This window comes from Taurulus bubalis, assembly GCF_910589615.1.
Source record: "Taurulus bubalis genome assembly, chromosome: 2".
Taxonomy (NCBI): domain Eukaryota; kingdom Metazoa; phylum Chordata; class Actinopteri; order Perciformes; family Cottidae; genus Taurulus; species Taurulus bubalis.
This window is the reverse complement of record NC_136590.1, coordinates 43,407,444-43,431,312: the sequence shown is the minus strand read 5'-3', so window position 1 is coordinate 43,431,312 and position 23,869 is coordinate 43,407,444. Positions and strand designations below refer to the sequence as shown.

The window sequence follows — 23,869 nt, the reverse complement described above, 5'->3', positions numbered from 1 at the left end:
TCACATTGCAACGAACCAAGCACTACTGTATGTCTGCTTGTCTTTCTCTTTCATATGCACACACACACACACACACACACACACACACACACACACGCACACACACACACACACACACACACACACACACACACAGATACATGCATGCTCGCGGCCCTTGGGGTTTGTGCATCACAGATTTTGGTCCATGCCAAAATACCAGCTTTATATAGCAAGTCAGCAAACCAATGACCCATACTAGACATGGCCTGAAACCATGGAGACACACACAAACACATACTGTGTGTTTTCCCTGCAGTCTGTTATTCAACCCAATGATAATTAGCATCCTCAGACCAGACTTGAACCCATGGGCAGCGGCGTGTGAGTGTAATTAGCTGCTTCTGGCTTTAATGCCAACCAGTCCAACATCACCCAGTCATGAAACTAGACCTATAGCACTTTATATTTAACATTTATGTGCAACTTGTTAAATCATTTGGCAGCTTCACACTATTACGTTTACATACTGCCGAAGTGCAAACCTCAAGGCATTAGTTTCAATGCAATGACTTTACAGATGCCACTATTTACACACCCCGATGAAACTTTATTGATCTGCGTGGAAATGAGGTTTCTTTTCGGCCACGACTAGGATTCAGGGACTCGACGCAAATAGAGTATAAGAGCAGAAATAGAATGTAACGTGAGGGAAATAGATAAGAGAGATATGGCAGCACATAATCCAGGCAGTGAGCTGCGTCCATGCAAACTAATTCCTGTGTTCAGGTGGCGGTGACACGCTCACATCGACCCCCAGCAGTGGTCCACTGTGTTGCATGCCAGTGGTAATCATTCAATTAACTGGAAATCAATGGTCCCCATATGCTGATCGGTTTAATACTGCCCTGTCAGTCACACATACACGCGCACAGCACGCACGCACACACTCAGCCGTAACTCAACAATGTGTTGAGTTACGGCTGAAATGTCGAAACCAGTCCTCAAACCAATGGCCGCCGTCAAGGCGACTAGGTCCGCTCCTTACACGTCTATGGCCGAGTGCACGCCACAAAATGTTGATGAGAAATGTCCGTAGTCACCTTGACGTCTCCCATCGGTTTGAGGACTTTAACGCCTCAAGTATCTTTTATTTTGACCACCAGTGAACTGAATAAATTTGGTCATAATCTGCTTTTTAGAGTCTGTTTGACTCTAAATGAACATCATGCTGTATTGAAGAAGACTTGAAACTAGAGATTGAGACATAAACTCATGTTTACTGAGGGAATAAATCAAGAGAGTCATTTATATAGACTTCTATACAACCAGAAGAGTCGCCCCCTGGTGGACAGTAGAGAGAATGCAGCTTTAACACACAAAGCATAGACTTCTATACAACCAGAGGAGTCGCCCCCTGATGGTGAGTAGAGAGAATGCAGCTTTAACACATAAAGCATTGACTTCTATACAACCAGAGGAGTCGCCCCCGGGTGGTCAGTAGAAAGAATGCAGCTTTAATACATGAAGCATTGACTTCTATACAACCAGAGGAGTCGCCCCCCTGGTGGACAGGAGAAAGAATGCAGCTTTAACACATGAAGCATTTACTTCTATACAACCAGAGGAGTCGCCCCCTGGTGGACAGTAGAGATAATGTAGCTTTAACACACAAAGCATAGACTTCTATACAACCAGAGGAGTCCCCCCTGGTGGTCAGTAGAGAGAATGCAGCATTGGCTTCACTTCTCAGAACCCGCAAACTCCCAATTTGTTTTGCATTTTGTTTTATTCTGTTCTGTAAAAACCATGTATTTCGAGAATGTTTTCCAAAGCTTCCCAGTATCACGTAATAGATATATAATATATATATATAACAGCTTTTTAGAGGTTTAGTTCCTTTCTTTTAATCTCTTATACGTGGTTTTTAACTAGTTGGTACTACTTCTTTGGAGGGGGTGCGATGCAATGCTTCTCAGGTGGTTTCAACGCCGACAGGTACGTTTGCTGTATTGACAGATACTGAGGTGACGATCACATGACAAACCAGCACATTGTCACCACTCAAAGGGTCTGTTCACGCTGGTGACTTGCAGCCAGTTGACCCGGTCTGTAGTGTGCATCTTTAAACATATAGATGATCACAGAATAAAAGGGGTAAAATATTGATCCTTTTGTGACATCACTTCAATGTGTTGAGTGTTTTGTTGCACTGCAAGCCTCTAAATCATTTCCCGTCTCCATCCTCTGACCCTGCTGCCTCCATAATGGCTCCATCTTAACGTGCATGTATGCATCACATCAGCCAAAAAGTCACCAACATCCATCTCCGCTGTCACGGGGAAAATTAACATGGAAATTGGTGTGTTGCATTTCGGAATGAGGGAGCAGCGTCTGAATGAGCCGTCCCCTCCTCTTCATCCTGCCTTTTCTGTCTCTCCTCCCTCCTCTCAGGCCGCCGGCCCTCTCCCTGCAGCCCGCTGGGCGTCCTCGCCCTGACACCGGCCTAATGAATGAGCTCCGTGATTTATGGCTGAGGGAAAGGGAGGAGAAGGGTGGGAAGTGAAGGGGGGCACGCAAAGGGTACGGGGTGCCGGGTCACGCTTATAGAAGGTCAGTCACGTAAATCTTCCCATCGTTCTTATCTGCTGTCCTCTGCTCTTGTTTATTTTTTAATTCCACAGCCTCATGAATGCTAACGACCTTGTATGCTTCATGATCTGTGGGAGGACGACGGACCCCGGTGACTCCCTCGCTGAGACACGGAAAAAAGAGTTGAAAAAACATTCAGGGCTTTCGAGTGAAGAGAGAAGAAACATATAATAATTTAGTGGAACATCTCATCCCTCTGAAAATCTGAACGATATAAAATGTTGTTCTTGACCTCTTGAGATTATCACAGCAGCACCAGACTGACCTTTCAGTGGGCGAGGAGCCGGTTTGAGTCCTTTTAGAAACGAATCGCTGCGTTTGAAAAACCTTTCAGTGCAAATCAATTACAGTAAAGAGCAATGCGCGATTATTTCTCAAAGCAAAACATCAAACATGAAATCATCATTTGACAATTATACAGCCAGTGATGGAAGAGATATTCTTTATAGAAGCAAAAGCAGGGATATAACAATGTAGAAAGTTCTGCATTAAGGGCAGAATGTGTCCTGTGAGTGATATATTATAAATGGTATTATTAGATTGTGAATAATGATACTGCTGTAGCTACTTCATATACAGTCAGCTAGTTTAGTCCAAAAGGGGTCGGGTTGGGCCCTCAATCTGAGGGGTTGTGAGATATTAATAGGGAAGAAGAAGAAGAAGAAGAAGAAGAAGAAGAAGAAGAAGAAGAAGAAGAAGAAGAAGAAGAAGAAGAAGAAGGTATTCACATTATGGAGTTTTTATTAATCTTTGCTTTCTGTGAAATATTAAAGGTTGAGAGCCTCTGGTTTAATCTTTAACACTGCATTGTATTTGATATGTTGATCATGTGCTTTTAATTTTAATCGGGAAAAAAAATTGTAACTTTAGCTGATTGATAAATGTAGTGGTGTAAAACGTACAATATTTCTGTATGAAATATAAGTATAAAGTAGTATACAAATAAATGCACAGGTCAAATACCATTAACCTCAAGTATTGTGCTGATGTCTCCTGGATGCACAGTGTGTTTGTCCCAGAAAAAACAGTTGATCTGCCCCCACATTCACCAACATGAAGATATGTGAAGTCATATGGAGCCCAATGTGATGTCCTGAGGGTCACAGGCTCCATCAGGCTGAGTCTGGCTTCTGGATGTTCAATACATCCATAGAACGTGACCAATTCGACCTCTACAGCTACACCAGTAGATGGGAAATCGTATAATGAATAAAAAGTACATTGGATGTTATCCAATAGGCTATTTGCTTATGTTAAAAACAGAAATACTATATTGTGCTCCATGTTAACATTGAAGAATCAAACCGTACGGCTAGAAATATTCCATATGTATTTATTTGTAAAGAAATCCTATTAGAAGACCAAATGAAACTGAAGCTTTTGAAATCCACTTTACAGACCACACGCAGTCCTTTAATGCTGTTATTTGGGGTCAGGTCACAACTGATCCCCGACGAAATCCGCTCTTAAATATAATGGAAGAAGAAAGTTAGAGCACTCTCTCTCTCTGAATTCATCTGAAGCGTAATATAGAACATTATGAAATGAAGCCATTCAGAAAGCACCGAAGAAAATGTAAAGAAAAGCTAGCACCTATGATCCCCAAGGCTGCGTGTATCATAGTGAAATATGAATGTACCAGGCTGTGAGTAGGTGATAAAAGGTGTCTTGTTAGTCCTTATACAGCCACGTCAATCAAATGTCAACACATTCCTCCCACGTGTCTTATGATGCTCTTTCTTTCCCCAACTGTTCCCTCTGCAGCCGCCTCTCCCTGCGTCTCCATCTGTGGACCACAGCATCGCACCGGGCTCCTCTCAGCTGATCACAGAGCACCGAGAGGAGGAACACACCCCGGGCCTCTCCATCAGACGTGGGGCTGAGCGTCAGGGTCTCTGTATGTGTGTGTGTGTATGTGTGTGTGTGTGCCACGAAACAGCGAGCATCTGTAGAGCACCAGAGGCCGATGCATGCCTTGTCTCAGGCAGACAGCAGGAGTGTGGGCTGCACTCTCAGAGATGAGTGTTTGGCAACTTCATGCTCCTGGAGGCGTGCAGCGGCAGCCAGGTGCAAAGCTCCGTGAAGCTGGAGCGACCGGGGAGTCGGGAGATTAAGAAGCAAACGCAACTTCAGCAATGAGGCCGTTTTTATTTATGTATTTATTTCGGTCTGACTGGAAAGTACGATCAGAGGGTTTAAGGCTACAAGAAGTTCAGGTGTGAAATGTTTTGGATTTGCTTTCAGGAGCTTGTAGAGGTAAACCTAACCCTTGTAGAGGCTAACCCAGAGGTGGGCAAACTACGGCCGCTCATGTCATGTGACATATAGGGTTCTGTCTGTCAGCCTCCTGCATTGATCCCTTCTGTCACAATGAGTGGACCCAAGAAAAGACAAGTCAGACAGTGAGTGCAGAGTCTTTAATGAGTGGACTGCTAAGTATTTTTTCACCGAAGTACGATCAAAGGCAGCATGTCTTATTTGCTAAGAAACCATTGCAGTATTCAAAGAATACAATATTAGCCGCCACTTTTCCGCCAAGCATGCTAACTATGCTAGCCAACAGTCAACGACAGAACGGGCGGCTACTGCTAAGAGGTTGGCAGCCAATTTAAAGAGTCAGCAAAATATTTTTCTCCGCCAAACTACTATACAAGAATCAAGCACCAAGGCAAGTTTTTTTGCTAGCATTCAAATTAGCAAAAGCCAGCAAGCCTTTCTCTGAAGGAGAGTTTTTGAAATAATGTATGGTAGAAACAGCAGGTCTCTTATGTCCAGAGAGCAAAAACAAATTTGAAAAAAATTGTTTATCACGCAGAACAGTGACTCGGCGTGTAGAACAAATTGATGAAGATTCAACCAGCGAGTTGAACAACAAAGCTGAGTCATTTACGTTATATTCTCACACCGCCCCCTGCCGGCCTCAAGTGTAGAGCCACGGGTCTCACACCGCCCAGCACCCCCTGTGGCGGACCACAGGCTCCCCACCTTCCCTTTGGCTCCAATAATCAGTTTTACCAGATACTCATACTCTCATGTGGTCTGCATTTGGGTCCTAAACATTGTCCTCCCGTGACACACAAACACTCTCCATCCATCTGATACTGGCCAGGTCCGTCTGTCAATTTTTTTTAATTCAATGTGGCCCCTAAACCAAAATGTTTGCCCACCCCTGGGCGAACCCTAACCCTAGTAGAGGCTAACCCTTGTAGAGGCTAACCCTTGTAGAGGCTAACCCTAACCCTAGTAGAGGCTAACCCTGACCCTTGTAGAGGCTAACCCTAACCCTAGTAGAGGCTAACCCTTGTAGAGGCTAGCCCTGACCCTTGTAGAGGCTAACCCTGACCCTTGTAGAGGCAAACCCTTGTAGAGGCTAACCCTTGTAGAGGCTAACCCTGACCCTTGTAGAGGCTAACCCTAACCCTAGTAGAGGCTAACCCTTGTAGAGGCTAGCCCTGACCCTTGTAGAGGCTAACCCTAACCCTAGTAGAGGCTAACCCTTGTAGAGGCTAACCCTGACCCTTGTAGAGGCGAACCCTTGTAGAGGCTAACCCGAACCCTAGTAGAGGCTAACCCGAACCCTAGTAGAGGCTAACCCTTGTAGAGGCTAACCCTGACCCTTGTAGAGGCGAACCCTTGTAGAGGCTAACCCGAACCCTAGTAGAGGCTAACCCTTGTAGAGGCTAACCCTGACCCTTGTAGAGGCTAACCCTGACCCTTGTAGAGGCAAACCCTTGTAGAGGCTAACCCTTGTAGAGGCTAACCCTTGTAGAGACTAACACTTGCAGAGGCTAACCTTAACCCTTGTAGAGGCTATCCCTAACCCTTGTAGAGACTAACCTTTGCAGAGGCTAACCTTAACCCTTGTAGAGGCTAACCCTTGTAGAGGCTAACCCGAACCCTAGTAGAGGCTAATCCTAACCCTTGTAGAGGCTAACCCTAACCCTAGTAGAGAATAACACGTGTAGAGGCTAACCCTTGTAGAGGCTAACCCTTGTATAGGCTAACCCTAACCCTGGTAGAGGCTAACCTTTGTAGAGGATAACCCTAGTAGAGGCTAACCCTAACCCTTGTAGAGGCTAACCCTAGTAGAGGCTAACCCTTGTAGAGACTAACCCTAACCCTTGTAGAGACCAACCCTAGTAGAGGCTAACCCTTCTAGAGACTAACCCTTGCAGAGGCTATCCCTAACTCTTGTAGAGACTAACCCTTGCAGAGGCTAACCCTAAACATTGTAGAGACTAACCCTTGTAGAGGCTAGCCCTTTTTTTCTGCCGACTTATTTGTGATCCGTCAAAAGCAAATTATATCCTCAATAAAAACATGTTTTGTCATTTTTAGCCTGTTCAAACTCATGTGACTGATAACTGTCACTTTAAGTCACTGGAGCCTCCATGACTTTCATGTGACACAAGGTGAGAGACATTTAAAGGCTGGATGAGCTTAAAATGCAGGTCTACTTAAACAAAAACACAATTTGTAATAAAGGTGTTTCATGTTATGAATTGATATTTTACCTAAGACTTAAAATAAAGAAAAGATGCGTTGCCATTTTTTCCAGTCAGTCTCACAAAACTCACGTCCACAACTAGGATGAAAGCATCTTTGGTTCCTTGTTCCTCCTTCCGGCTGAGAGAAGGTCACCTCCTGGTTAGAGTCTGAGAGATGGAGGACAACATCCACAGTCCTGGTTTGTGCATTCTTAAATTGAGCTGAAGCTAATACGAGGCTGTATGAGGCACGTATTGACAGTATTTTTGATCATTAAATGTCCTGTTTGTCTTGCTTTGCCTTTCCCTTCACTGCAGCTCATCAAAGTTTAAGAGTCCAGGGAAACGTAACGATGTCATCATTAAAGAGACAGTTGATGTGTTTGATGCTTGACGTCGGCTCCAGCTGAACCTTCGACCTCAGAAGGACGCAGACTTCTACAGCAAGTTCCACACACACACACACACACACACACACACACACACACACACACACACACACACACACACACACACCCTTGAGGTAATGCCGCCAGGTGATGGGAGGTAAGGATTCGCAGCATGAGAGGAGTGGAACTCCTGAAAGCTGCTCCCAACAAACCAGTACAGGCTCAGATCAGCAAATGTGTTTTATTGTACATTTACAAAACAACAAGAGTACAAAAAAGTCAGTCCACAGACATTGTTTTTGTTGGTTTTGGAAGGAGTATATGCAAATGTGATCTCACAACTGCAGCAAACAGTCCCTCAGACGACCAAGGGGAGAGGAGCGGGGGGTTACAATCAAACTTTTATAAAGCTTGTCTGTCTGCTGGCACACCGGACCGTTACGCTGCAGAGGAACATAGAAAAGTACGACATTCTTAGCGGACTAGATGGGTGCAGGGGTCCCGCTGGGAGAGCGCTCTCCTTTTCCCGGGAGCGAGAACCCGCTCGTTTTGGCTTTTTCGACCAGCAAACACACTTTGTGCTTCATATTTTCTGTTGTTTTTGCCATGACAACAAGAGAGTGCAACAGCAGTTAATGCTTTTTCCCAAAAAAAGTATACATTTTGACAAAAAAAAGGTTGGCACATTCAAGAAGACATGATCTTTTTTTTTTTTTCTTCTTCTTCTTTTTGTTTATAATAACAGACAATTTTTTTGTTTTTTTCTATCCTCATAAATACAATATACGTCTCTTTCCCTGTATCCAGAGCCCACAAAAGAACAGTACAGACACAAGATATTTACAAATCAGAGGAATGAACTCGTTTGCCCATAAATAATCGGAGTAATACCAAAAAGAAATAAAACATGATGATGTAAAGTCCGTTGTTGCTTTCTTTCACAGCGTGGCCAGAGAGGAGCATCCTGAAACGCCGCCTCCGGCTCTCGTCCCGCTCTTTGAGTCCACAGGGGAAAGATGGAGGAGGATGGAGGCATCGACATCACTGCTGTCCTTATCTCATCTCCTGGCAAGACAAAAGTATTTCAACTTCAATACAAACGAAAACTATCTAATCATGCTTCAGTTTCTACACAATAAGAATACAAGAGGTCGACTGTGGGCTTTAGAACCACATTTGGTCAATGTCGTCATGACATCTGTAGTATGTGGAAGGACCATCTATTTCCCAATAATGACACATTCTTTACATGTTGACATGTTTCCAAACTTTAGCTTTGGATACTTTAAAGTAATGTGGTGCTTTATATACCAAATATACACGACTCACTTCATTGTGATGCTGTAAACCACACAAAGGAATGTCTTGTACTTGGAATCATTCAGTGTGAAGATAAAGCTGCTCAGTAAACCCTCTACCGCTCCTTCCCTTGATAATTCATGTTCCTGGGTGGAAGTGGGTTTAGCTGCAGCACAAATGTAGCAGTGAGTACCAGGAACATGTATGTGATGGTGACATGCATGTTCCTGTCATTCTGTCCTCCTTCCCGTCTAGTCCTACTGAACACTGAGCTCCAGCATCCATCACACAACATGAATAACACACAGAGAGGGGGGACAGAAACATCAGGAAAGTCTCAGCCACCAGAGAGAAATGTATTCTGTTAGAGGAGGGGAGGAGGACAAGGAGGGAGAGGGGAGGAGGGAAAGGATGACGAGGAGGAAGAGGAGGAAGATGAGGACAAGGAGGGAGTGGAGGACGAGGAGGGTGTGGAGGACAAGGAGGGAGTGGAGGACAAGGAGGGAGTGGAGGACAAGGAGGAAGATGAGGACGAGGAGGAAGATGAGGACAAGGAGGGAGTGGAGGACAAGGAGGGAGTGGAGGACAAGGAGGGAGTGGAGGACAAGGAGGGAGTGGAGGACAAGGAGGGAGTGGAGGACAAGGAGGAAGATGAGGACGAGGAGGAAGATGAGGACAAGGAGGGAGTGGAGGACAAGGAGGGAGTGGAGGACAAGGAGGGATTGGAGGACAAGGATGGAGTGGAGGACAAGGAGGGAGAGGGGAGGAGGAAAAGGGGAAAACAAGGAGGGAGTGGAGGATGAGGAGGAAGAGGAGGACAAGGAGGGAGAGGAAGACAAGGAGGAAGAGGAGGACAAGGAGGGAGAGGAAGACAAGGAGGAAGAGGAAGACAAGGAGGAAGATGAGGACAAGGAGGGAGTGGACAAGGAGGAAGAGGAGGACAAGGAGGGAGAGGAGGACAAGGAGGAAGATGAGGACAAGGAGGAAGATGAGGACAAGGAGGAAGAGGAGGACAAGGAGGGAGAGGAGGACAAGGAGGGAGAGGAGGACAAGGAGGGAGAGGAGGACAAGGAGGGAGTGGACAAGGAGGAAGAGGAGGACAAGGAGGGAGACGAGGACAAGGAGGGAGAGAAGGAGGGAGAGGAGGACAAGGAGGGAGAGGAGGACAAGGAGGGAGAGGAGGACAAGGAGGGAGAGGGGAGGAGGAAAAGGGGAAAACAAGGAGGGAGTGGAGGATGAGGAGGATGAGGAGGAAGAGGAGGACAAGGAGGGAGAGGAAGACAAGGAGGAAGATGAGGACAAGGAGGGAGTGGACAAGGAGGGAGAGGAAGACAAGGAGGGAGAGGAGGACAAGGAGGGAGAGGAGGACAAGGAGGGAGAGGGCACTCTTGGAAATAAAGGTGCCAACTAGAACCATGTAAGGTTCTTAGGCGTGTCCTCATATGAGGACCTTTTTTAGTTCCTGGAAGAACGTTTTAAAGGTTCAACCTGGAACACTTTCAAAGGGTAATACATGGAACCATCACGGGAAGGTTCCACCTACAGGCCCTGTTATGGTGCATGGTTCCTGGAGGAACTATCCAGAACATTTTCACCATCTAAGAGTGGATATTCCAAGGGTTTAATCTGGAACCCTTTCTCTCACACACACACACACACACACACACACACACACACACACACACACACACACACACACACACACACACAATATTGGTTCTCCCTTTCTGTGATACACATGCTATTGTGTCCCCGGCCTCAGAGCTCATGTATCAGACCCGAGGACAGCAACAACCGCCTGGTTGTCCGGCGGGGTCAAAGGGCAGAGGTGGCAGTCAGCAGCACCACGGGGGGGACGGGGTAACCTAACCCAGGCTTCCTGCAGAAACACCCCAAACTTTATGGCAAAGCTTTCATGTTCCTGGGAAGGCGTGAAAAGGCCAGTAACGGTCAATTAGGGTCAGGACGGGGGGGGTGAGGTGTTGCTTACTGCTCCACAAGGGGGTGACCTGAGAGGCTCCAGATACAAGGGAGCCCTGTGTGTCTGCGTGTGGAGAGCGAGTGAAAGCAACAATTGTGTGTGTGTGTGTGTGTGTGTCCCTTTGCTACATTCCCATGTGGGACGTGTGCTGAGGTCAGCGTGGAGCGACCCGGGACAGGGCCGTCCTTCCCCTGCGCTCACACAGGAGGCTTTATGGCGACGCCTCAGGTTACAGCATTAAAGCTAACAACTGCCCCACTGAAGCAGCGCATCAAAGCTGCCACGCTGCTCCTTCCCCATAAACACAATGCCGTTTCCTGTCAACGTGCATTCTAACGGTTGCTGTACTGACAGATGATCTCATTTTGTCTAGCAGTGAACTCAAAGCAGTGGTGGGAACTAACTACGTGTAGTTCTTAAAATTCAGTGGGGTGCGACCCTCTAGTGGGGCGCTTTGGTATTACAAGTGGGGTGAGGGGAATGGCAGAAGTTCTTTATTTTAAGACCTTTATTGAGAACTTCACATATTACAAAAGTACAAAATACACGGATAAAAAAATGAAGTCATTAATAAATACATGGCAAAATGCCTGTACTTTGGTGAAAATGTTTCTTTTCCGTTTTAAAAATATTTGAAGAGGAGCCACTAATACTGATAAAACATGATGGCTCACACATATCTGCACTAATTCTGTTTTGTTTGGCACAGGTTGCACGTTATTGTTATTATATTGAAAAGGTATTCAGTGCAAAACAGGTTAATTGCAGCCACAATAAGCATTTTTTTTTTTTATTTTAATTGCATTGTTCTAACAAAGTATTTGCACATATTATTTGTTTTTGTCTGATGGAGCAACCTGGTTCACTTGAAATGTATTGCACTTCTTTATTCTATTATTTAAAAAAGCACGGATGGAGGAGTCACAAAAATAAAAATTCAGCAAGGAGTATTTTGTTAACATTTTGTTGGGGCGGTGGGGATGAACATTGTTCTTCCTCCAAAGTGGGGCACGACAGAAAAAGATTGAGAACCACTGCTATAACTAATGGCTGTAATCTAGTAAACTCAGATTACATCTTTTCATTTCATTCATTAAAGCACGAATCTGCACATTTGCTGATTTAATTTAATTTGTTTTCTTCTGGAGGATGAGTTATTCTTTATGGGTTCAGAGTTTCTTCTTCGGCTAAATAAACAGCTTGAAAGCCCTCTTGGATCAGCAGGACTTTTACTTGGAGCAAAGCGTGATATTGCTACACAAATTAACAAATACAACGATGGATAATCCAGCTGTGAATAAATGTTTAAAATTAAAATGAAAAGTGGATGTTGAATTAATATTGCATACATTATACACAATGAATGGCAACTGTTAAAAAGACAATTGGAAAACCTGAAATGGAAAATCTTAAATGGAGGCCATGGAGTCTCCCACGAGGACGCTTCTACCGGTGGAGCCCGGCTTCTGCCGAGCCCTGATTTACACCCCTTCCTATGCTTTTATCGGCCTACCTACAGTAATGTAGAGGGACCCGTCCACCGCCAGCACCAAGATACCCGCGGAGCTTGGCATGCGGCTGTCACAGCTCGTTCTGCCATGAAAGAGGCGAGGGCGCCTGCAGGGGGCTGCCTTTAAAAGAGCTCTGCACCCCAGAGAGCAGCGCTTCTTACTGTAAAGCCCATCCTGAGTAGACGTAATGGTAGATCTGTACGTGTGTGTGTGTGTGTGTGTGTGTGTGTGTGTGTGTGTGTGTGTGTGTGTGGGCAACAAGGAAATGTGGAAGCTCTTTATATGCGCATGCACGTATAAGATTATGTGTGTTTTATGGAGCGCAAGTAATGACGTGTAGATAAAACTAAACCACATGAACCTCTCCGTGGCAGGAAGAGTCTTTCTTCCCGCGCTCATGAATATCTGAAAGCATCAATTATTCAAAAAACGTTTGAGGTGAAAAGAGGTTTTTTTTATTTTTTTTATTTCTCTTGCATAAAAACTGGGAGGGAAATTATGAAGTCATTTAGCGTTGCCGGATCCTACCTCGCTGTGTTTGCGGGCCGAGTTCAGCCCCCTGGAGCCCGTGGAGCCTCTGGACGAGGAGCTTCCTGTGGTGGAGCAGTTACTGGACATCTGACTCCTGGAGAGGTATACGGCCTTGCTGCCGTACGGCACCATCTCCTCATCTGAGGAGGCGGGGTGACAGAGAGGGCTTTTAGTCTGTGAGGCAGTGCAGCCATATATATATATATACAGTATGGTTAATATATACAGTATATCTGCCGGAGGAACCACAGTTTAAAGCTGCTCGAGGTAAGACACCCGCTGTGAATTCCTTCCATATTTAATGCTGACATCGTGCATGGTTATTAGCTATAACTGTTTTATATAAGAAGGAAAAGGCCCAAATGTCTCTTATTTTCTCTTGCTGCAGGCTTTCTGGACTTTCTAACCCACAGCTTGTGTGTTTTGTATTTATGGCCACCAACTGATGAGCCCAGCTGCATGTTATACATGTGACACAACTCGTGTTTTTCCTCTACTGGATCAGCAGGAACGTGGTCCACGCTGAACACCCGAGCCTGGTTACAACACCGGACACCTTTTTAGTCTTTTTCCTCCCATCTTGGATTCCCGCCCTTTCTGTGCTCAACCATCTTCTTTAAAAACAGAATGACGACAGGAATGCTACGCTCTGCCTTACTGTCGGTGTGTCTTTGTCCCGAGCCTTTCCGCTGGTGGCTGCTGCTGTATTCGCTCCTCTCCAGGGAGGACAGGGCGCCGTTCACCGAGCTGCCGGCCTCCACGGGCCCCTGGGGGCCCCGCAACCTGTCCTCCGCTGGGGGCGGCTCCGGAGGAGGGGGCAAGTCTGAGCAGAGAGAAGTGGAGCGATGAAACCAACAGAAGAGTTTCCGTTGCCTTTTCTAGTCGATGCATTGATGCTAATTTTAGTGTCAGGTCTGACGTTGCTTTAAAAACAGATCTTTTTGTTTTAATCATGTGCATCACTGAGAGAACTGGAGAGACGAGTACTGGCGCTTCCTTCCTTCAGAAAACATTTTTACCACTGATGTTTTGTTTTTTTTGTGCACTTTAATTGGTTCCTGGATTCACAACGCAGAGCTCCTTTAGATACTTTAGATTTCCAGTTTCGGTGAGGGCAGTGTGTATAACCCTCGTCAAAGCCATGCATAGAAGCAGGAACTCTGGCCTCACAGCTGTAGGGATTCACTCACACGGTGTACGTGCCGGGCTATTATTTATTCACTCACTGACAAAAGAGCAATGAATAGTAAAGAAAAATAAGCCCAGCAACTTTACTCCTCAACTCTTTTTTCCCATATGTTCAATAACACATACTGAATATGTGGAAAAGCCAACAATGGAGGCGTTACTGTTCCCCATATCCCTGAGGCGATGGGATCTGAACCCACTCACCTCCTTGCGCATCTCTTCTGTACGCCGAAGTCTTCGACACCTTTTTTTTCACACGGGATTTTTGGTTGGGAGGCGTTGACGCATCTGCTGGGGATGAGCGGCTGTGCACTGTGTGAAGACGGGGAGGGGGAGGGGAACAGTCAGAGACCTCCACACTCAGCAGAGCATTGGATGTATTCTATGCATATGGATTAGTGGGTCAACACAGTTGGGTGAATGCGTACATGAATGTTCAGCTCTCGTGATCTTGTTTGCCACTGTGCCGCGCGCATGTGTGTGTGTGTGTGTGTGTGTGTGTGTGTCAGCCTCTTTACCGGGTGTAGTCGCGCTGGTGCCGTCTTCATTCAGAGCCGGCCCCTGGCCGGGGAGGCAGTGATGGGCGGGACTCTGGCACTGCAGCGTGCCAACCTCCGATGAGCCGTGATGCTGTTGGCCGGAGAGGTTTGGGTTGGACTGGGTGAGCAGCGGGCTCGGCGCCTGGGGAACTGGCACTGGACCGCAGGGTAACCTTCTGCTATGGGGAGGGAGGGCAACGTGTTACTGGAGGGAGAGGAACACACCAGGGGAGGTAAAGCTGTGGTTCAGAGTGACAGAATAAACTGCGTGTGTTATTTTCACCCTCCGTTTGGCCGACTTCTCCCGATTCGAGTTCATCTGCATCATTGTTATTTAAATGGGGGATTTAACATCTGGTCATGGGATTAGCCATTTGGCTAATAACAATCATGGCGTGCCGGTGGACGTACCGCGAGAGCTGCTGGCCGTCGGCGTGGTTGTGGCGGGGGAGGTCGTGGGGCGCTCGGCTCTCCTCGTGGGGCGACGGCGTGAGCGTGGCGGTGGACTGGTGGCTGTAGGAGGTGGCCGGGGAGGAGGCGGTGTTCCTCTGCGGGGGACAGGGTCCCGCCTCGCTGCCGTCCATCAGGTAGGTCCTCTCCGGGAGGGGCGGGCACCACTCCTCGTCAGAGCTACGCAGGGTTCACACACATTTTGACCAATGGATTTTACATGACTTTAAACCAAATTTTCATGACAAAACATTTTGTGAAATCTCGGTGTAAACATGAAAAAGTGAGAAAATGCAGTATTTAAACTAACAATGAGAAATCCAAAGTAGTCGTATGAACCCCAAATTAGTTCTAATACTTGTGTTATTTTATATAATTTATTTGTGGGGAAAAATGATATTTATTTTATAACATAACTATGAACATCCAGCATGATATGAGCAAGATTCCCCAAAAATGCCTCCTTGAGCGGTCCCAAGTTTTTCCAACTCCACGGTTCAGGGCCGTAACAACATCCCACCTACTAATAACACACCTTTTTGGAAAGATTAGGACCTAAAGAATCCAAATCTGAAACAAATAACAAAGCCTTGGGGTGTTACGAAGGAATGCTGGTCATAAAACTGTGTCGTTCGGTTAAAAAAAATGGAAAAATTACTTATTTTATGCCAAAAGATTGTCTGAAAGGTGCATGCTGGGACTTAAAATGACGTGGTTTTAGAAACGTGATGCGAACAGGACCTATTATTTAGTCAAAATAATAGGCGCATGGTGCTTATGTGGTTAAATGACACAAATGGATGAGAGACAATAGTTTGATTAAAAGAATAAACATGTATAGATAGAGCGTATGCCTGCTTATATTTTGAACGTATTGATTATTTCAAACTCAACGTAAATTAACGGCATGAACACATGAATATAACACATTTCCATGACTTTTCCAAAACCTTTGGCATTTCATTTTTTTTTCAAGGACTCTTCCAGGCCTGGAAATAACCATTTTAAAATTCCATGACTTTTCCAGGTTTTCCATGACCGTAAGAACCCTGTACATAAACAAAGAGCGGCGTCACAGCGATGACACAGTCCACGTTCTCTGCAGGGCCTCGCCGTCGGCTTCATGATAGTTTGCTCTGTGGCCGCAGAGAGCGACTGGAAAGGAAGGAGCACAGCGAACTGCGTAGAGAAAACCGCTTAATCACTGAAAGGAAGCCGAGGTAATTGAGTTGATAAAGCCGGAGGCGAAAGAGCCGCGTTGGGTTCGATACGCGATGCGCCTGCTGGAGCTGACGCTAAGTCTAAATGATGGCGACGCAGTGTGATACTAATTTATAGAGATGTGTGTGTGTGTGTGTGTGTGTGTGTGTGTGTGTGTGTGTGTGTGACTCACCCTATGTCCATGTCCTCGTGCTCGGGGGGCTGGTCGTCCGGCTCACAATGTTCCAGCTCTCCGGCGGGGGGAGGGGCGGGCAGCGGCTCCATCCAGGTCAGAGACGGGGTCTTGACGGCCTTCCCCATCGCCTTCTGCTTGGGTTTACTACCTGTAGAAACACATATAATACATAATACAGTAAAAACAAGTCAAGGATATGAGGTCGGCTACTTTATACACTGAGCTCATTTTTCTCGACCTTTTGATGGAATCAAATCAAATATCACAATATCTTTGACCAAATATCTTAATATTGAAATTGTAGGTTTGAATATTGGCGCTTTCACAAAATGTTCATTACGATATTTCTGATAAATAATCATCAGTACTATACATATGCCAACATACGATATCGACAAAATCAAAAATCTATTCTCGTATCATGATATTGAAATATGACCAGTGATCCAAAACTTTTAAATATTCAGTTTAATATCACATAAAACTAAAGAAGTCACATTGAGCTGGAATTATAGATAATTGTTGGTATTTATCTTGAATAATTACTTCAATATCAAATTACTTCCACATCATTTCAGCTCAAATTAAAACAAATAATCATAGATAAATGTGAAAATAACATACCTTAATAACATTTCAACAGCTAAAAAGAAGAAAAAAAAGGCCTTTGAGCTCCCACAATGCATTTCTTCTAAAACAAGCCCCGCCTGCTGGTACTGAACCCGGTGCCCTCCTCACCATTGCAGCGGTCCGGCTGGGCGTACTGCGCTCCGGTCATCCCCGGGGGGCCGATCCAGTGTCCGTCCTCCTGCTGCTGCTCGCCGCCGCCGCCGTGGGCCGGCGCCTGCATCTGGTTGGTGAAGGGCATGATGGAGGTGGAGGCGTAGGGAGCGGTGGAGGCGTGCTGGCCGTAGGCGAAGCTGTGCGGGTCTTCGTTGGCGGCGTCGATGGTGCTGTAGATGGGCCCCTCGGTGGAGCCGCCCATGCTGTACTTCTCCGTCTGGTTCAGGTAGTTGGAGATTCCTGCGTCTGCACGGGGCCAGAGGTCGCGGTTAGCGTTTCTTGCTAACGACGCTTTAACTGAACCCGTTAAGCTCTATGGCATTTTTTTTAGGATTTAGCTCGAAATAGCATACCCAAACTAAAAAGGGTGCATCTCTGCAACCACAAGGGCTATTTGAATAATTCTGGTCTTATAATAAAGGCAACCTATTTTCTCGCATCTGTGACATTTAAATTTTTTCATGTAGCAAACCTTATATTTCACTTGTATATTACTTATGGTGTTCAATAAACTTGTAATAGTGGGGATTTACTGAGGGAAATGCATTTTTTCTTTTATTTGCTATTTTCTCAAAAAAAAAATCCAAAATTTGCTGACTCAGAGATTTATGTTGCTGTGTTCTTTGGTTCATATCTCGGTGATGCTTTGCAGCAGAGGGATTTGGTGAATAGATTTGGAATCTGTGTGGAATTGTCTTGCTTTTTTGCCATTTGGTTTCTTCTGATAGCACCAAGCTACGGGATGCTAGTTCCGGAAATATGCAGAGTGGGCTGACTCGTGACAAAATTATAACTATTTTATTTTAATAATTATTTTAGTTGTGTTGAAATGGCTGACTAATTATTGTAGCCCAGGTTCTCTTGTTTAATTTGATGTGTAGCATCAATATATTTGTGCATGATTATTGTAATGTTTTACACAGTTTAAATACATTTCTAAAAAAAGACCTATATAGGTTCATTCTACATAAAACAGACGTTCGTGAACCGTCTCCAGTTACCGTTGTAGTATCGCTCAGCCGTGTCGTGGTTGCTGGTGCAGCAGTTGACTGCCTCTTTGCCGCTGTGCACCAGGTTGGTGGTGGGCCAAGAGTCGGCCAGCCACGGGTAGTTGCCCATGTTGCCTCCCAGCACGCCGGGCCTACAGAGACATTCTGGCTGTAATTGAAGGCGCGTTTGGACACAGTGCAACAGAAAGGACTGTCTGCATGCAGATGCAGCAAATAAAAGGCTGGATAGAAACATTTACTCATTCATTTCTATTAATTACTGTGAACTTAAACAAATTACAGATACACAGCCGGATATAATTGAATTACCTTCCATTGAGTACTGGTCCCTCTCCATGAGGGAAACCAACTGCAGGAGACAAAGAGAGAACGACAGAGTGAGGAGAAGGGTAAACTCTTTTTGTTCAGTTAAGACCAGACTTAATATCATTTCACTTTTATTGAATGTCATTTTTCCTGCAGCAGACACCGAGTCATCGACAGCGTGAATCTCTCCTCCTGACCTGCTGGTGTGTAGGCGAAGGAGGCGGTGTAGTGGCTCAGCTCCTTCCTCTTCTTGCGCCGGCAGTAGATCCAGACGCTGAAGCCCATGAGGATGACCCAGCAGGCTCCGCCGATGCCCGCGATGAACGCCGGCTGCTTGACCACGTCTGTGATCTGCTCGGCCAGACTCACGCTGCTCTCCTCGCCGCCGCCGCTGGAGGAGCCGGAGCCGCCGCCGCCGCCGCCGCCGCCGCCGCCGCCGCCTGGCACGGAGGGCTGTTCATCTGGCAGCTCTGGGGGAAGGACATGGGAGGGTGAAAAGAAGACAACATCATGAGGGAGTTGTTGTGTTGTGGATCTGTTGTTTTTCATGTCTGGCTTCATTGTATTTAGAGCCAGACAGAGCATCCAATAAAAAGCTGACCATGTGATGTACCATTATGATGCATGAATCAGTTGAAAACCGTTGACAAAGTATCGAAAGAGAGGAAAGTCACGGCAGCTAAATGACATCAACATCAAAATGGCAACGCTAACATGATGATTTTAAGCAGGTAAATAATGTACCTAATTCCTAATCTAAAATTAGCATATTAGCATGCTAACATTTGCTAACTAGCACTAAGTGCAGCTGACAACGTCATGAATTCTCCAGTCGGATTATCATTTTGATCTGATGATGATATTTTGATATTTTCCAGTGATAGGCCATAGACTGTATCTAAGAAGTGGGCGTAGTAACCATGACGACACCCATTGGCTTGTGGACTACGGATTTGAAGCATTTTGGCTGCTGCCATCTTATATTTTGGCAACCAGAAGTGACACAAGAAGGTGAACAAGACATTTTTGGGCAACGAGAATGTTACAATTAACTTTCATGAAGTGAAAACACACGTCGTGGTGTTGACCTGTCAATCACCTTGTAGCCCCGCCCCTAAAGCATCCCCTGCTTTATGGTCTGTTTGACTCTAAATGACCATAATTTACTAAATGAACATCATGCTGTATTGAAGAAGACTTGCAACTAGAGATTGAGACATAAACTCATGTTTACTGAGGGAATAAATCAAGTAGAGTCATTTATATAGACTTCTATACAACCAGAGGAGTCAGTAGAGAGAATGCAGCTTTAAGGCACTTTAATATACCCAGATCTGGTTTTATTCTATACAGATGTGATCCTTTTCTATCCATATCTCGTCCTAGTCAACGCAGATCTGGTCAAATACCAATTACAGAATTTCAAAAGCAGTTAATTTAGTATTAAAACACATGTGTAATATAACTGTGATTTTAACCCTTTTACATATTAAATAATTATTGTCATTAGGAGTGACTATGGCAATTTCTTGTTTTTTTCTGGATTTCAGGATATTCCCTTTGTATTGTTGTTTGGAATTTTAGACATTCAACATATTGTGTTTTATATTTCAAAATGATATTTCCTAATTTACGCATTCAAACAGAAAATGCATCGATATAAAGATATCTATTAGCTATTCTTATTACCCTTTTCATTTGAACTGTTTCCTCTGAATCAATACATTTATCAACTACTTTAATAATTAATTAATACATTCATTTTTTATAATTTTTTGGAAGAATTGGGAGAAGTAGTCCATACTTCTAGCTTCTCCTTAAATTGAACATTTGTACGTAGGATTCTAGGATTCACTTGGATCGATCAACCACAAGGAACATCTATTGGGCACCGCTAGCAAGACTACAACTATAAAACAGAAACTAAAGCTGACATTATTTTTAAATGAATTGATTTCCCCCTCGAACAGAACCTGCATTCTGTCCCGCTCACATGTCTACATCTGTTTGTGTCACTGTGGACTCACTGATGATGACAGACACCGGCTGACTGCGGGTTCCGACGCCGGCGCTGGTCACCGCCGCCACCTCCACCTGGTAGAGCACGCCGGGCATCAGGCCCTTCAGCGCCGCGGACAGCGTGTTCCCGTCCACCGTCCTGTTGATGAAGTAGCGCGTCTGGTTGCCGCCGCCGCCGCCGCCGCCGCCCACACACCACACCTGGTGGGGTTCACAGAGATGGCATGGGATTCAGTAGGCCGTTCATTTCGGGGCCTCTGGTTTGGCTTTGTGAACAAACGCAGTCTCTTATCAGTCTCCGGTGCTCGGTCGAGAGCGCGTTAGCATTATCGCTCACTGACGAAATAGCCGACTACAGGCTGCAATATTTCATCACTTTGATCAGCCGGATACTCGCCGTGTTAAATGTACAGTACACACTGAACTTGACCACTAACCAGTGCAGTTAGCCTCTACGTTTGAAGTCCTGAAAAACACAGCTTGAGGATTTTTCTTTCCCTTTGAAATGTGTTTTTTTTTTTTTAGCTCTGCATGTAACCTGAATGAACTTAATATTAAGGTCATCTTGTGTCTGTTCAGAATCCTCCATTAACCCTTGGGACTGCTGCAGATTGAATAAAGGAAGCCTCATCATTCGTAACAATTTTCCGAATGATGATAACGAATGCGTGTTTCTGCGGTGTTTACCCTGTACTCCTGGATGACGCCGTTCTGCATCTCGCTGGGCGGAGGCTCCCAGGAGACGCTGATGCTGGAGCTGTTGCTTAGCTTCACTGTTACCACTGCGACAGCTCTGGGTGGGGCACTGGGGACTGTGAGAGGTGGAGGGGGGCAACATTCATGTCATTACAGAAACATACTTATGGTGAGTATGATGACACGCGAGTACAACACTCGATTTCAAAAGGCAGTAAAAGCGACGAGATATAAAAACACAAGTCGAGAAACATGAAAGTGAGCTGTAGCAGGAGAGAGAATAAGGTTTTATCTTTTGATCATTTAATCATGTTTTTTTTTTTGTGCCAGACTAAGTTAAGGCAGGTCGATCCAAAAGTCTATAAGTGCTGCTGGCAAAAAAAAGTCGTATCAAAGTGCTGAAAACCTCGGGCTGCAAAAATCACAGTGTGGAGAAAGAAGCTGAGTTTAATAAAAATCTGGGATCAATATAAATGAACCCAAAATTGCGGAGGATCTAAAATTAACCCTGAAAGGAGATAACGTGAGTGAGATTCATGCGGTGCCAGACAGGCTAATGAACAGCCGTTTATTAACACAGAGGGGTTTTCTGTGAATCTCAGAAGTCACCAGATTCATTACCCTCTTCCGGGGTTCGGACCAGTAACGTCCGGCTGTCCTTTCCCTGGAATTCGTCGAAATAGGGACGGATCTTCATCTCGTACTCGGTTCCTTTGAGCAGGCTGGTGAGGACGGTGACGCGCTCCGAGGGGGAGTTGATGTCCTGCAGGAGCCAGGATCCACCGCTGGGTCGGTAGAAGAGACGGTAGCCCTGCACGTACTGAGACTGACGGTCAACCTAGAAAGGAAAAAGGGTGAGAGAGAGGAGACAGGGTTCACACACATTCTGACCAATGGATTTCCATGACTTTAAACCAAATTTCCATGACCAAACATTTTGTGAAATCTGTGAAAAAGTGAGAAAATGTCATATTTAATTGAGCCCTATTATATCAGGAAAATCAAGAAAAAAAACCATTGTATAAATCCCTCCCCCCCAAAAAAACAAACATGTTAGGTATCAAATTAAACATAAAAATCAGGGCTACAATAATATATAATCCCGATGTACAACCTCTAAACACAACTCAAACAATAAATAGGATTAGGGGTTAGGGCTTAAAGGGCTACACTAACAATGCAAATTAAAAAGCATACAGTAAACCTTGAATGACACAAATGAATGAATAAACATTTATATAGATGCCTGTATGTACGCCTGCTTATATTTTGAGCGTCTTTCTTTTAAAAGCATATTCATTATTTCAAACTCAGCGTAAATGAACAACATGAATGTAACACATTTACATGACTTTTCCAAAAACGTTTGGGACTTCCAGGCCTGGAAATAACCATTTTAAAATTCCCTGACCGTAAGAACCCTGAGGAGAGGTGGAGAACTCAAACTGAACCCTCTACCGCGCCCTAAAACACAGACCACTCACCGTCCAGGACACTCGGATGGAGGCGGTTGTCAGCGTGGCGGGCTCCTGCAGCTGGACGGCCACCTCTCCCAGCTCCCTCTGCACTTGCCTGTGATCCACTCCCTGACCCGTAGGACTCACATCTGAGTGGACACACACACACACATTCTGCTCAGTGGGCTGCCGCCGATGCATTGGCGCACACACACACACACACACACGACCCGGCGGCGGCGTTCCTGGATGTCCCGAGAGAGACTGACCTTGGGTCCTGACGGGCTCGGAGATGGGGCTCGGGTCACTCAGGCCGTAGGCGTTGACGGCCCGGACGATGAACAGGTAGATGGTGTTGGGGAGGAGGCCGGTGATGGTGTGCGTTTCCATCCTGACCATGTCGGCGACCGTCTGCCACGTGCTGCCTGCTGATTGGCTGTGAAAGGACAAGAGGAGAAAGAAAAGAAAAAGGCAATATGATATTAAATGTGATCTGTGACCTCAACTTTCATTCTGCCTGGCATGAGCTCTGCTGCTGGCTGTAAGATCAATAACATAAGTACGTTTAGTTTGTTTAATAAAATATATATAGGAAAGGTACCTTAAATTACTTCTGCTTAATACCAGTGCACATTTCCATATCTGTCCAGCAGAAGGCAAACAGATATTAAACGAATGTGTCAGCGTTCCAGGTTCACGATTGCAAAAGGCCATTAGGCTATTATTACTCAAGTAAGGTACAAGTACATGACATGTGTACTTAAGGACCACACTCGAGCAGAGGACGGCTCCTTCAGTTACATTCCACCACTGACTGGTTTGATGTGCAGCCGCACAACTCAACCAAAGCGTGAGAAGATCTCCAGGCGATAGCCGCATCTATTTTTGGCCGAGTCTCATATTCCTCATCTGCTAAACAATAGCAGAAGGGAGCAAAGTCACTCGAAGATCTCCGAGTGATGCAATTTGCCGTCCTGATGAATAATGTAATGGAGCCTGGAAGGAGCCGCAGCTGCCGGCGGGAAAGGAGGGCATGTTCTTAGCCTCGTGGCATCGTCCCCCTTCCCCTGTGAAGCTCCGTCACCTCGGCAGAGCGGCAGTCACAAAGGCCTCCCCGACCATTTGTTGGACACTTTCAGAATTCCCCCAAGGGCACTGTGGGGGTTTGTGGTGAAGGAGCTTCAGTTGTGCTGAAC

The 23,869-nt window shown here is 45.6% G+C and overlaps 1 protein-coding gene across 1 annotated transcript in view; it reads right to left on the bottom strand.

The window, feature by feature from the left end:
* Positions 1–12,802: 12,802 nt before the first annotated feature.
* robo3 (roundabout, axon guidance receptor, homolog 3) overlaps positions 12,803–23,869 on the bottom strand; it is a gene marked incomplete at both ends in the record, with an annotated part of 142,964 nt that continues 131,897 nt past the window's right edge. The window contains 15 exons of the mRNA XM_079237934.1: positions 12,803–12,969; positions 13,488–13,652; positions 14,222–14,329; positions 14,536–14,735; positions 14,968–15,186; positions 16,400–16,550; positions 17,141–17,431; positions 18,187–18,326; positions 18,505–18,544; positions 18,699–18,971; positions 20,529–20,721; positions 21,208–21,332; positions 21,838–22,054; positions 22,701–22,822; positions 22,943–23,109. Coding sequence (XP_079094060.1) covers positions 12,803–12,969; positions 13,488–13,652; positions 14,222–14,329; positions 14,536–14,735; positions 14,968–15,186; positions 16,400–16,550; positions 17,141–17,431; positions 18,187–18,326; positions 18,505–18,544; positions 18,699–18,971; positions 20,529–20,721; positions 21,208–21,332; positions 21,838–22,054; positions 22,701–22,822; positions 22,943–23,109 — 2,578 coding nt within the window. The remainder of the gene's footprint in view (positions 12,970–13,487; positions 13,653–14,221; positions 14,330–14,535; positions 14,736–14,967; positions 15,187–16,399; positions 16,551–17,140; positions 17,432–18,186; positions 18,327–18,504; positions 18,545–18,698; positions 18,972–20,528; positions 20,722–21,207; positions 21,333–21,837; positions 22,055–22,700; positions 22,823–22,942; positions 23,110–23,869) is intronic.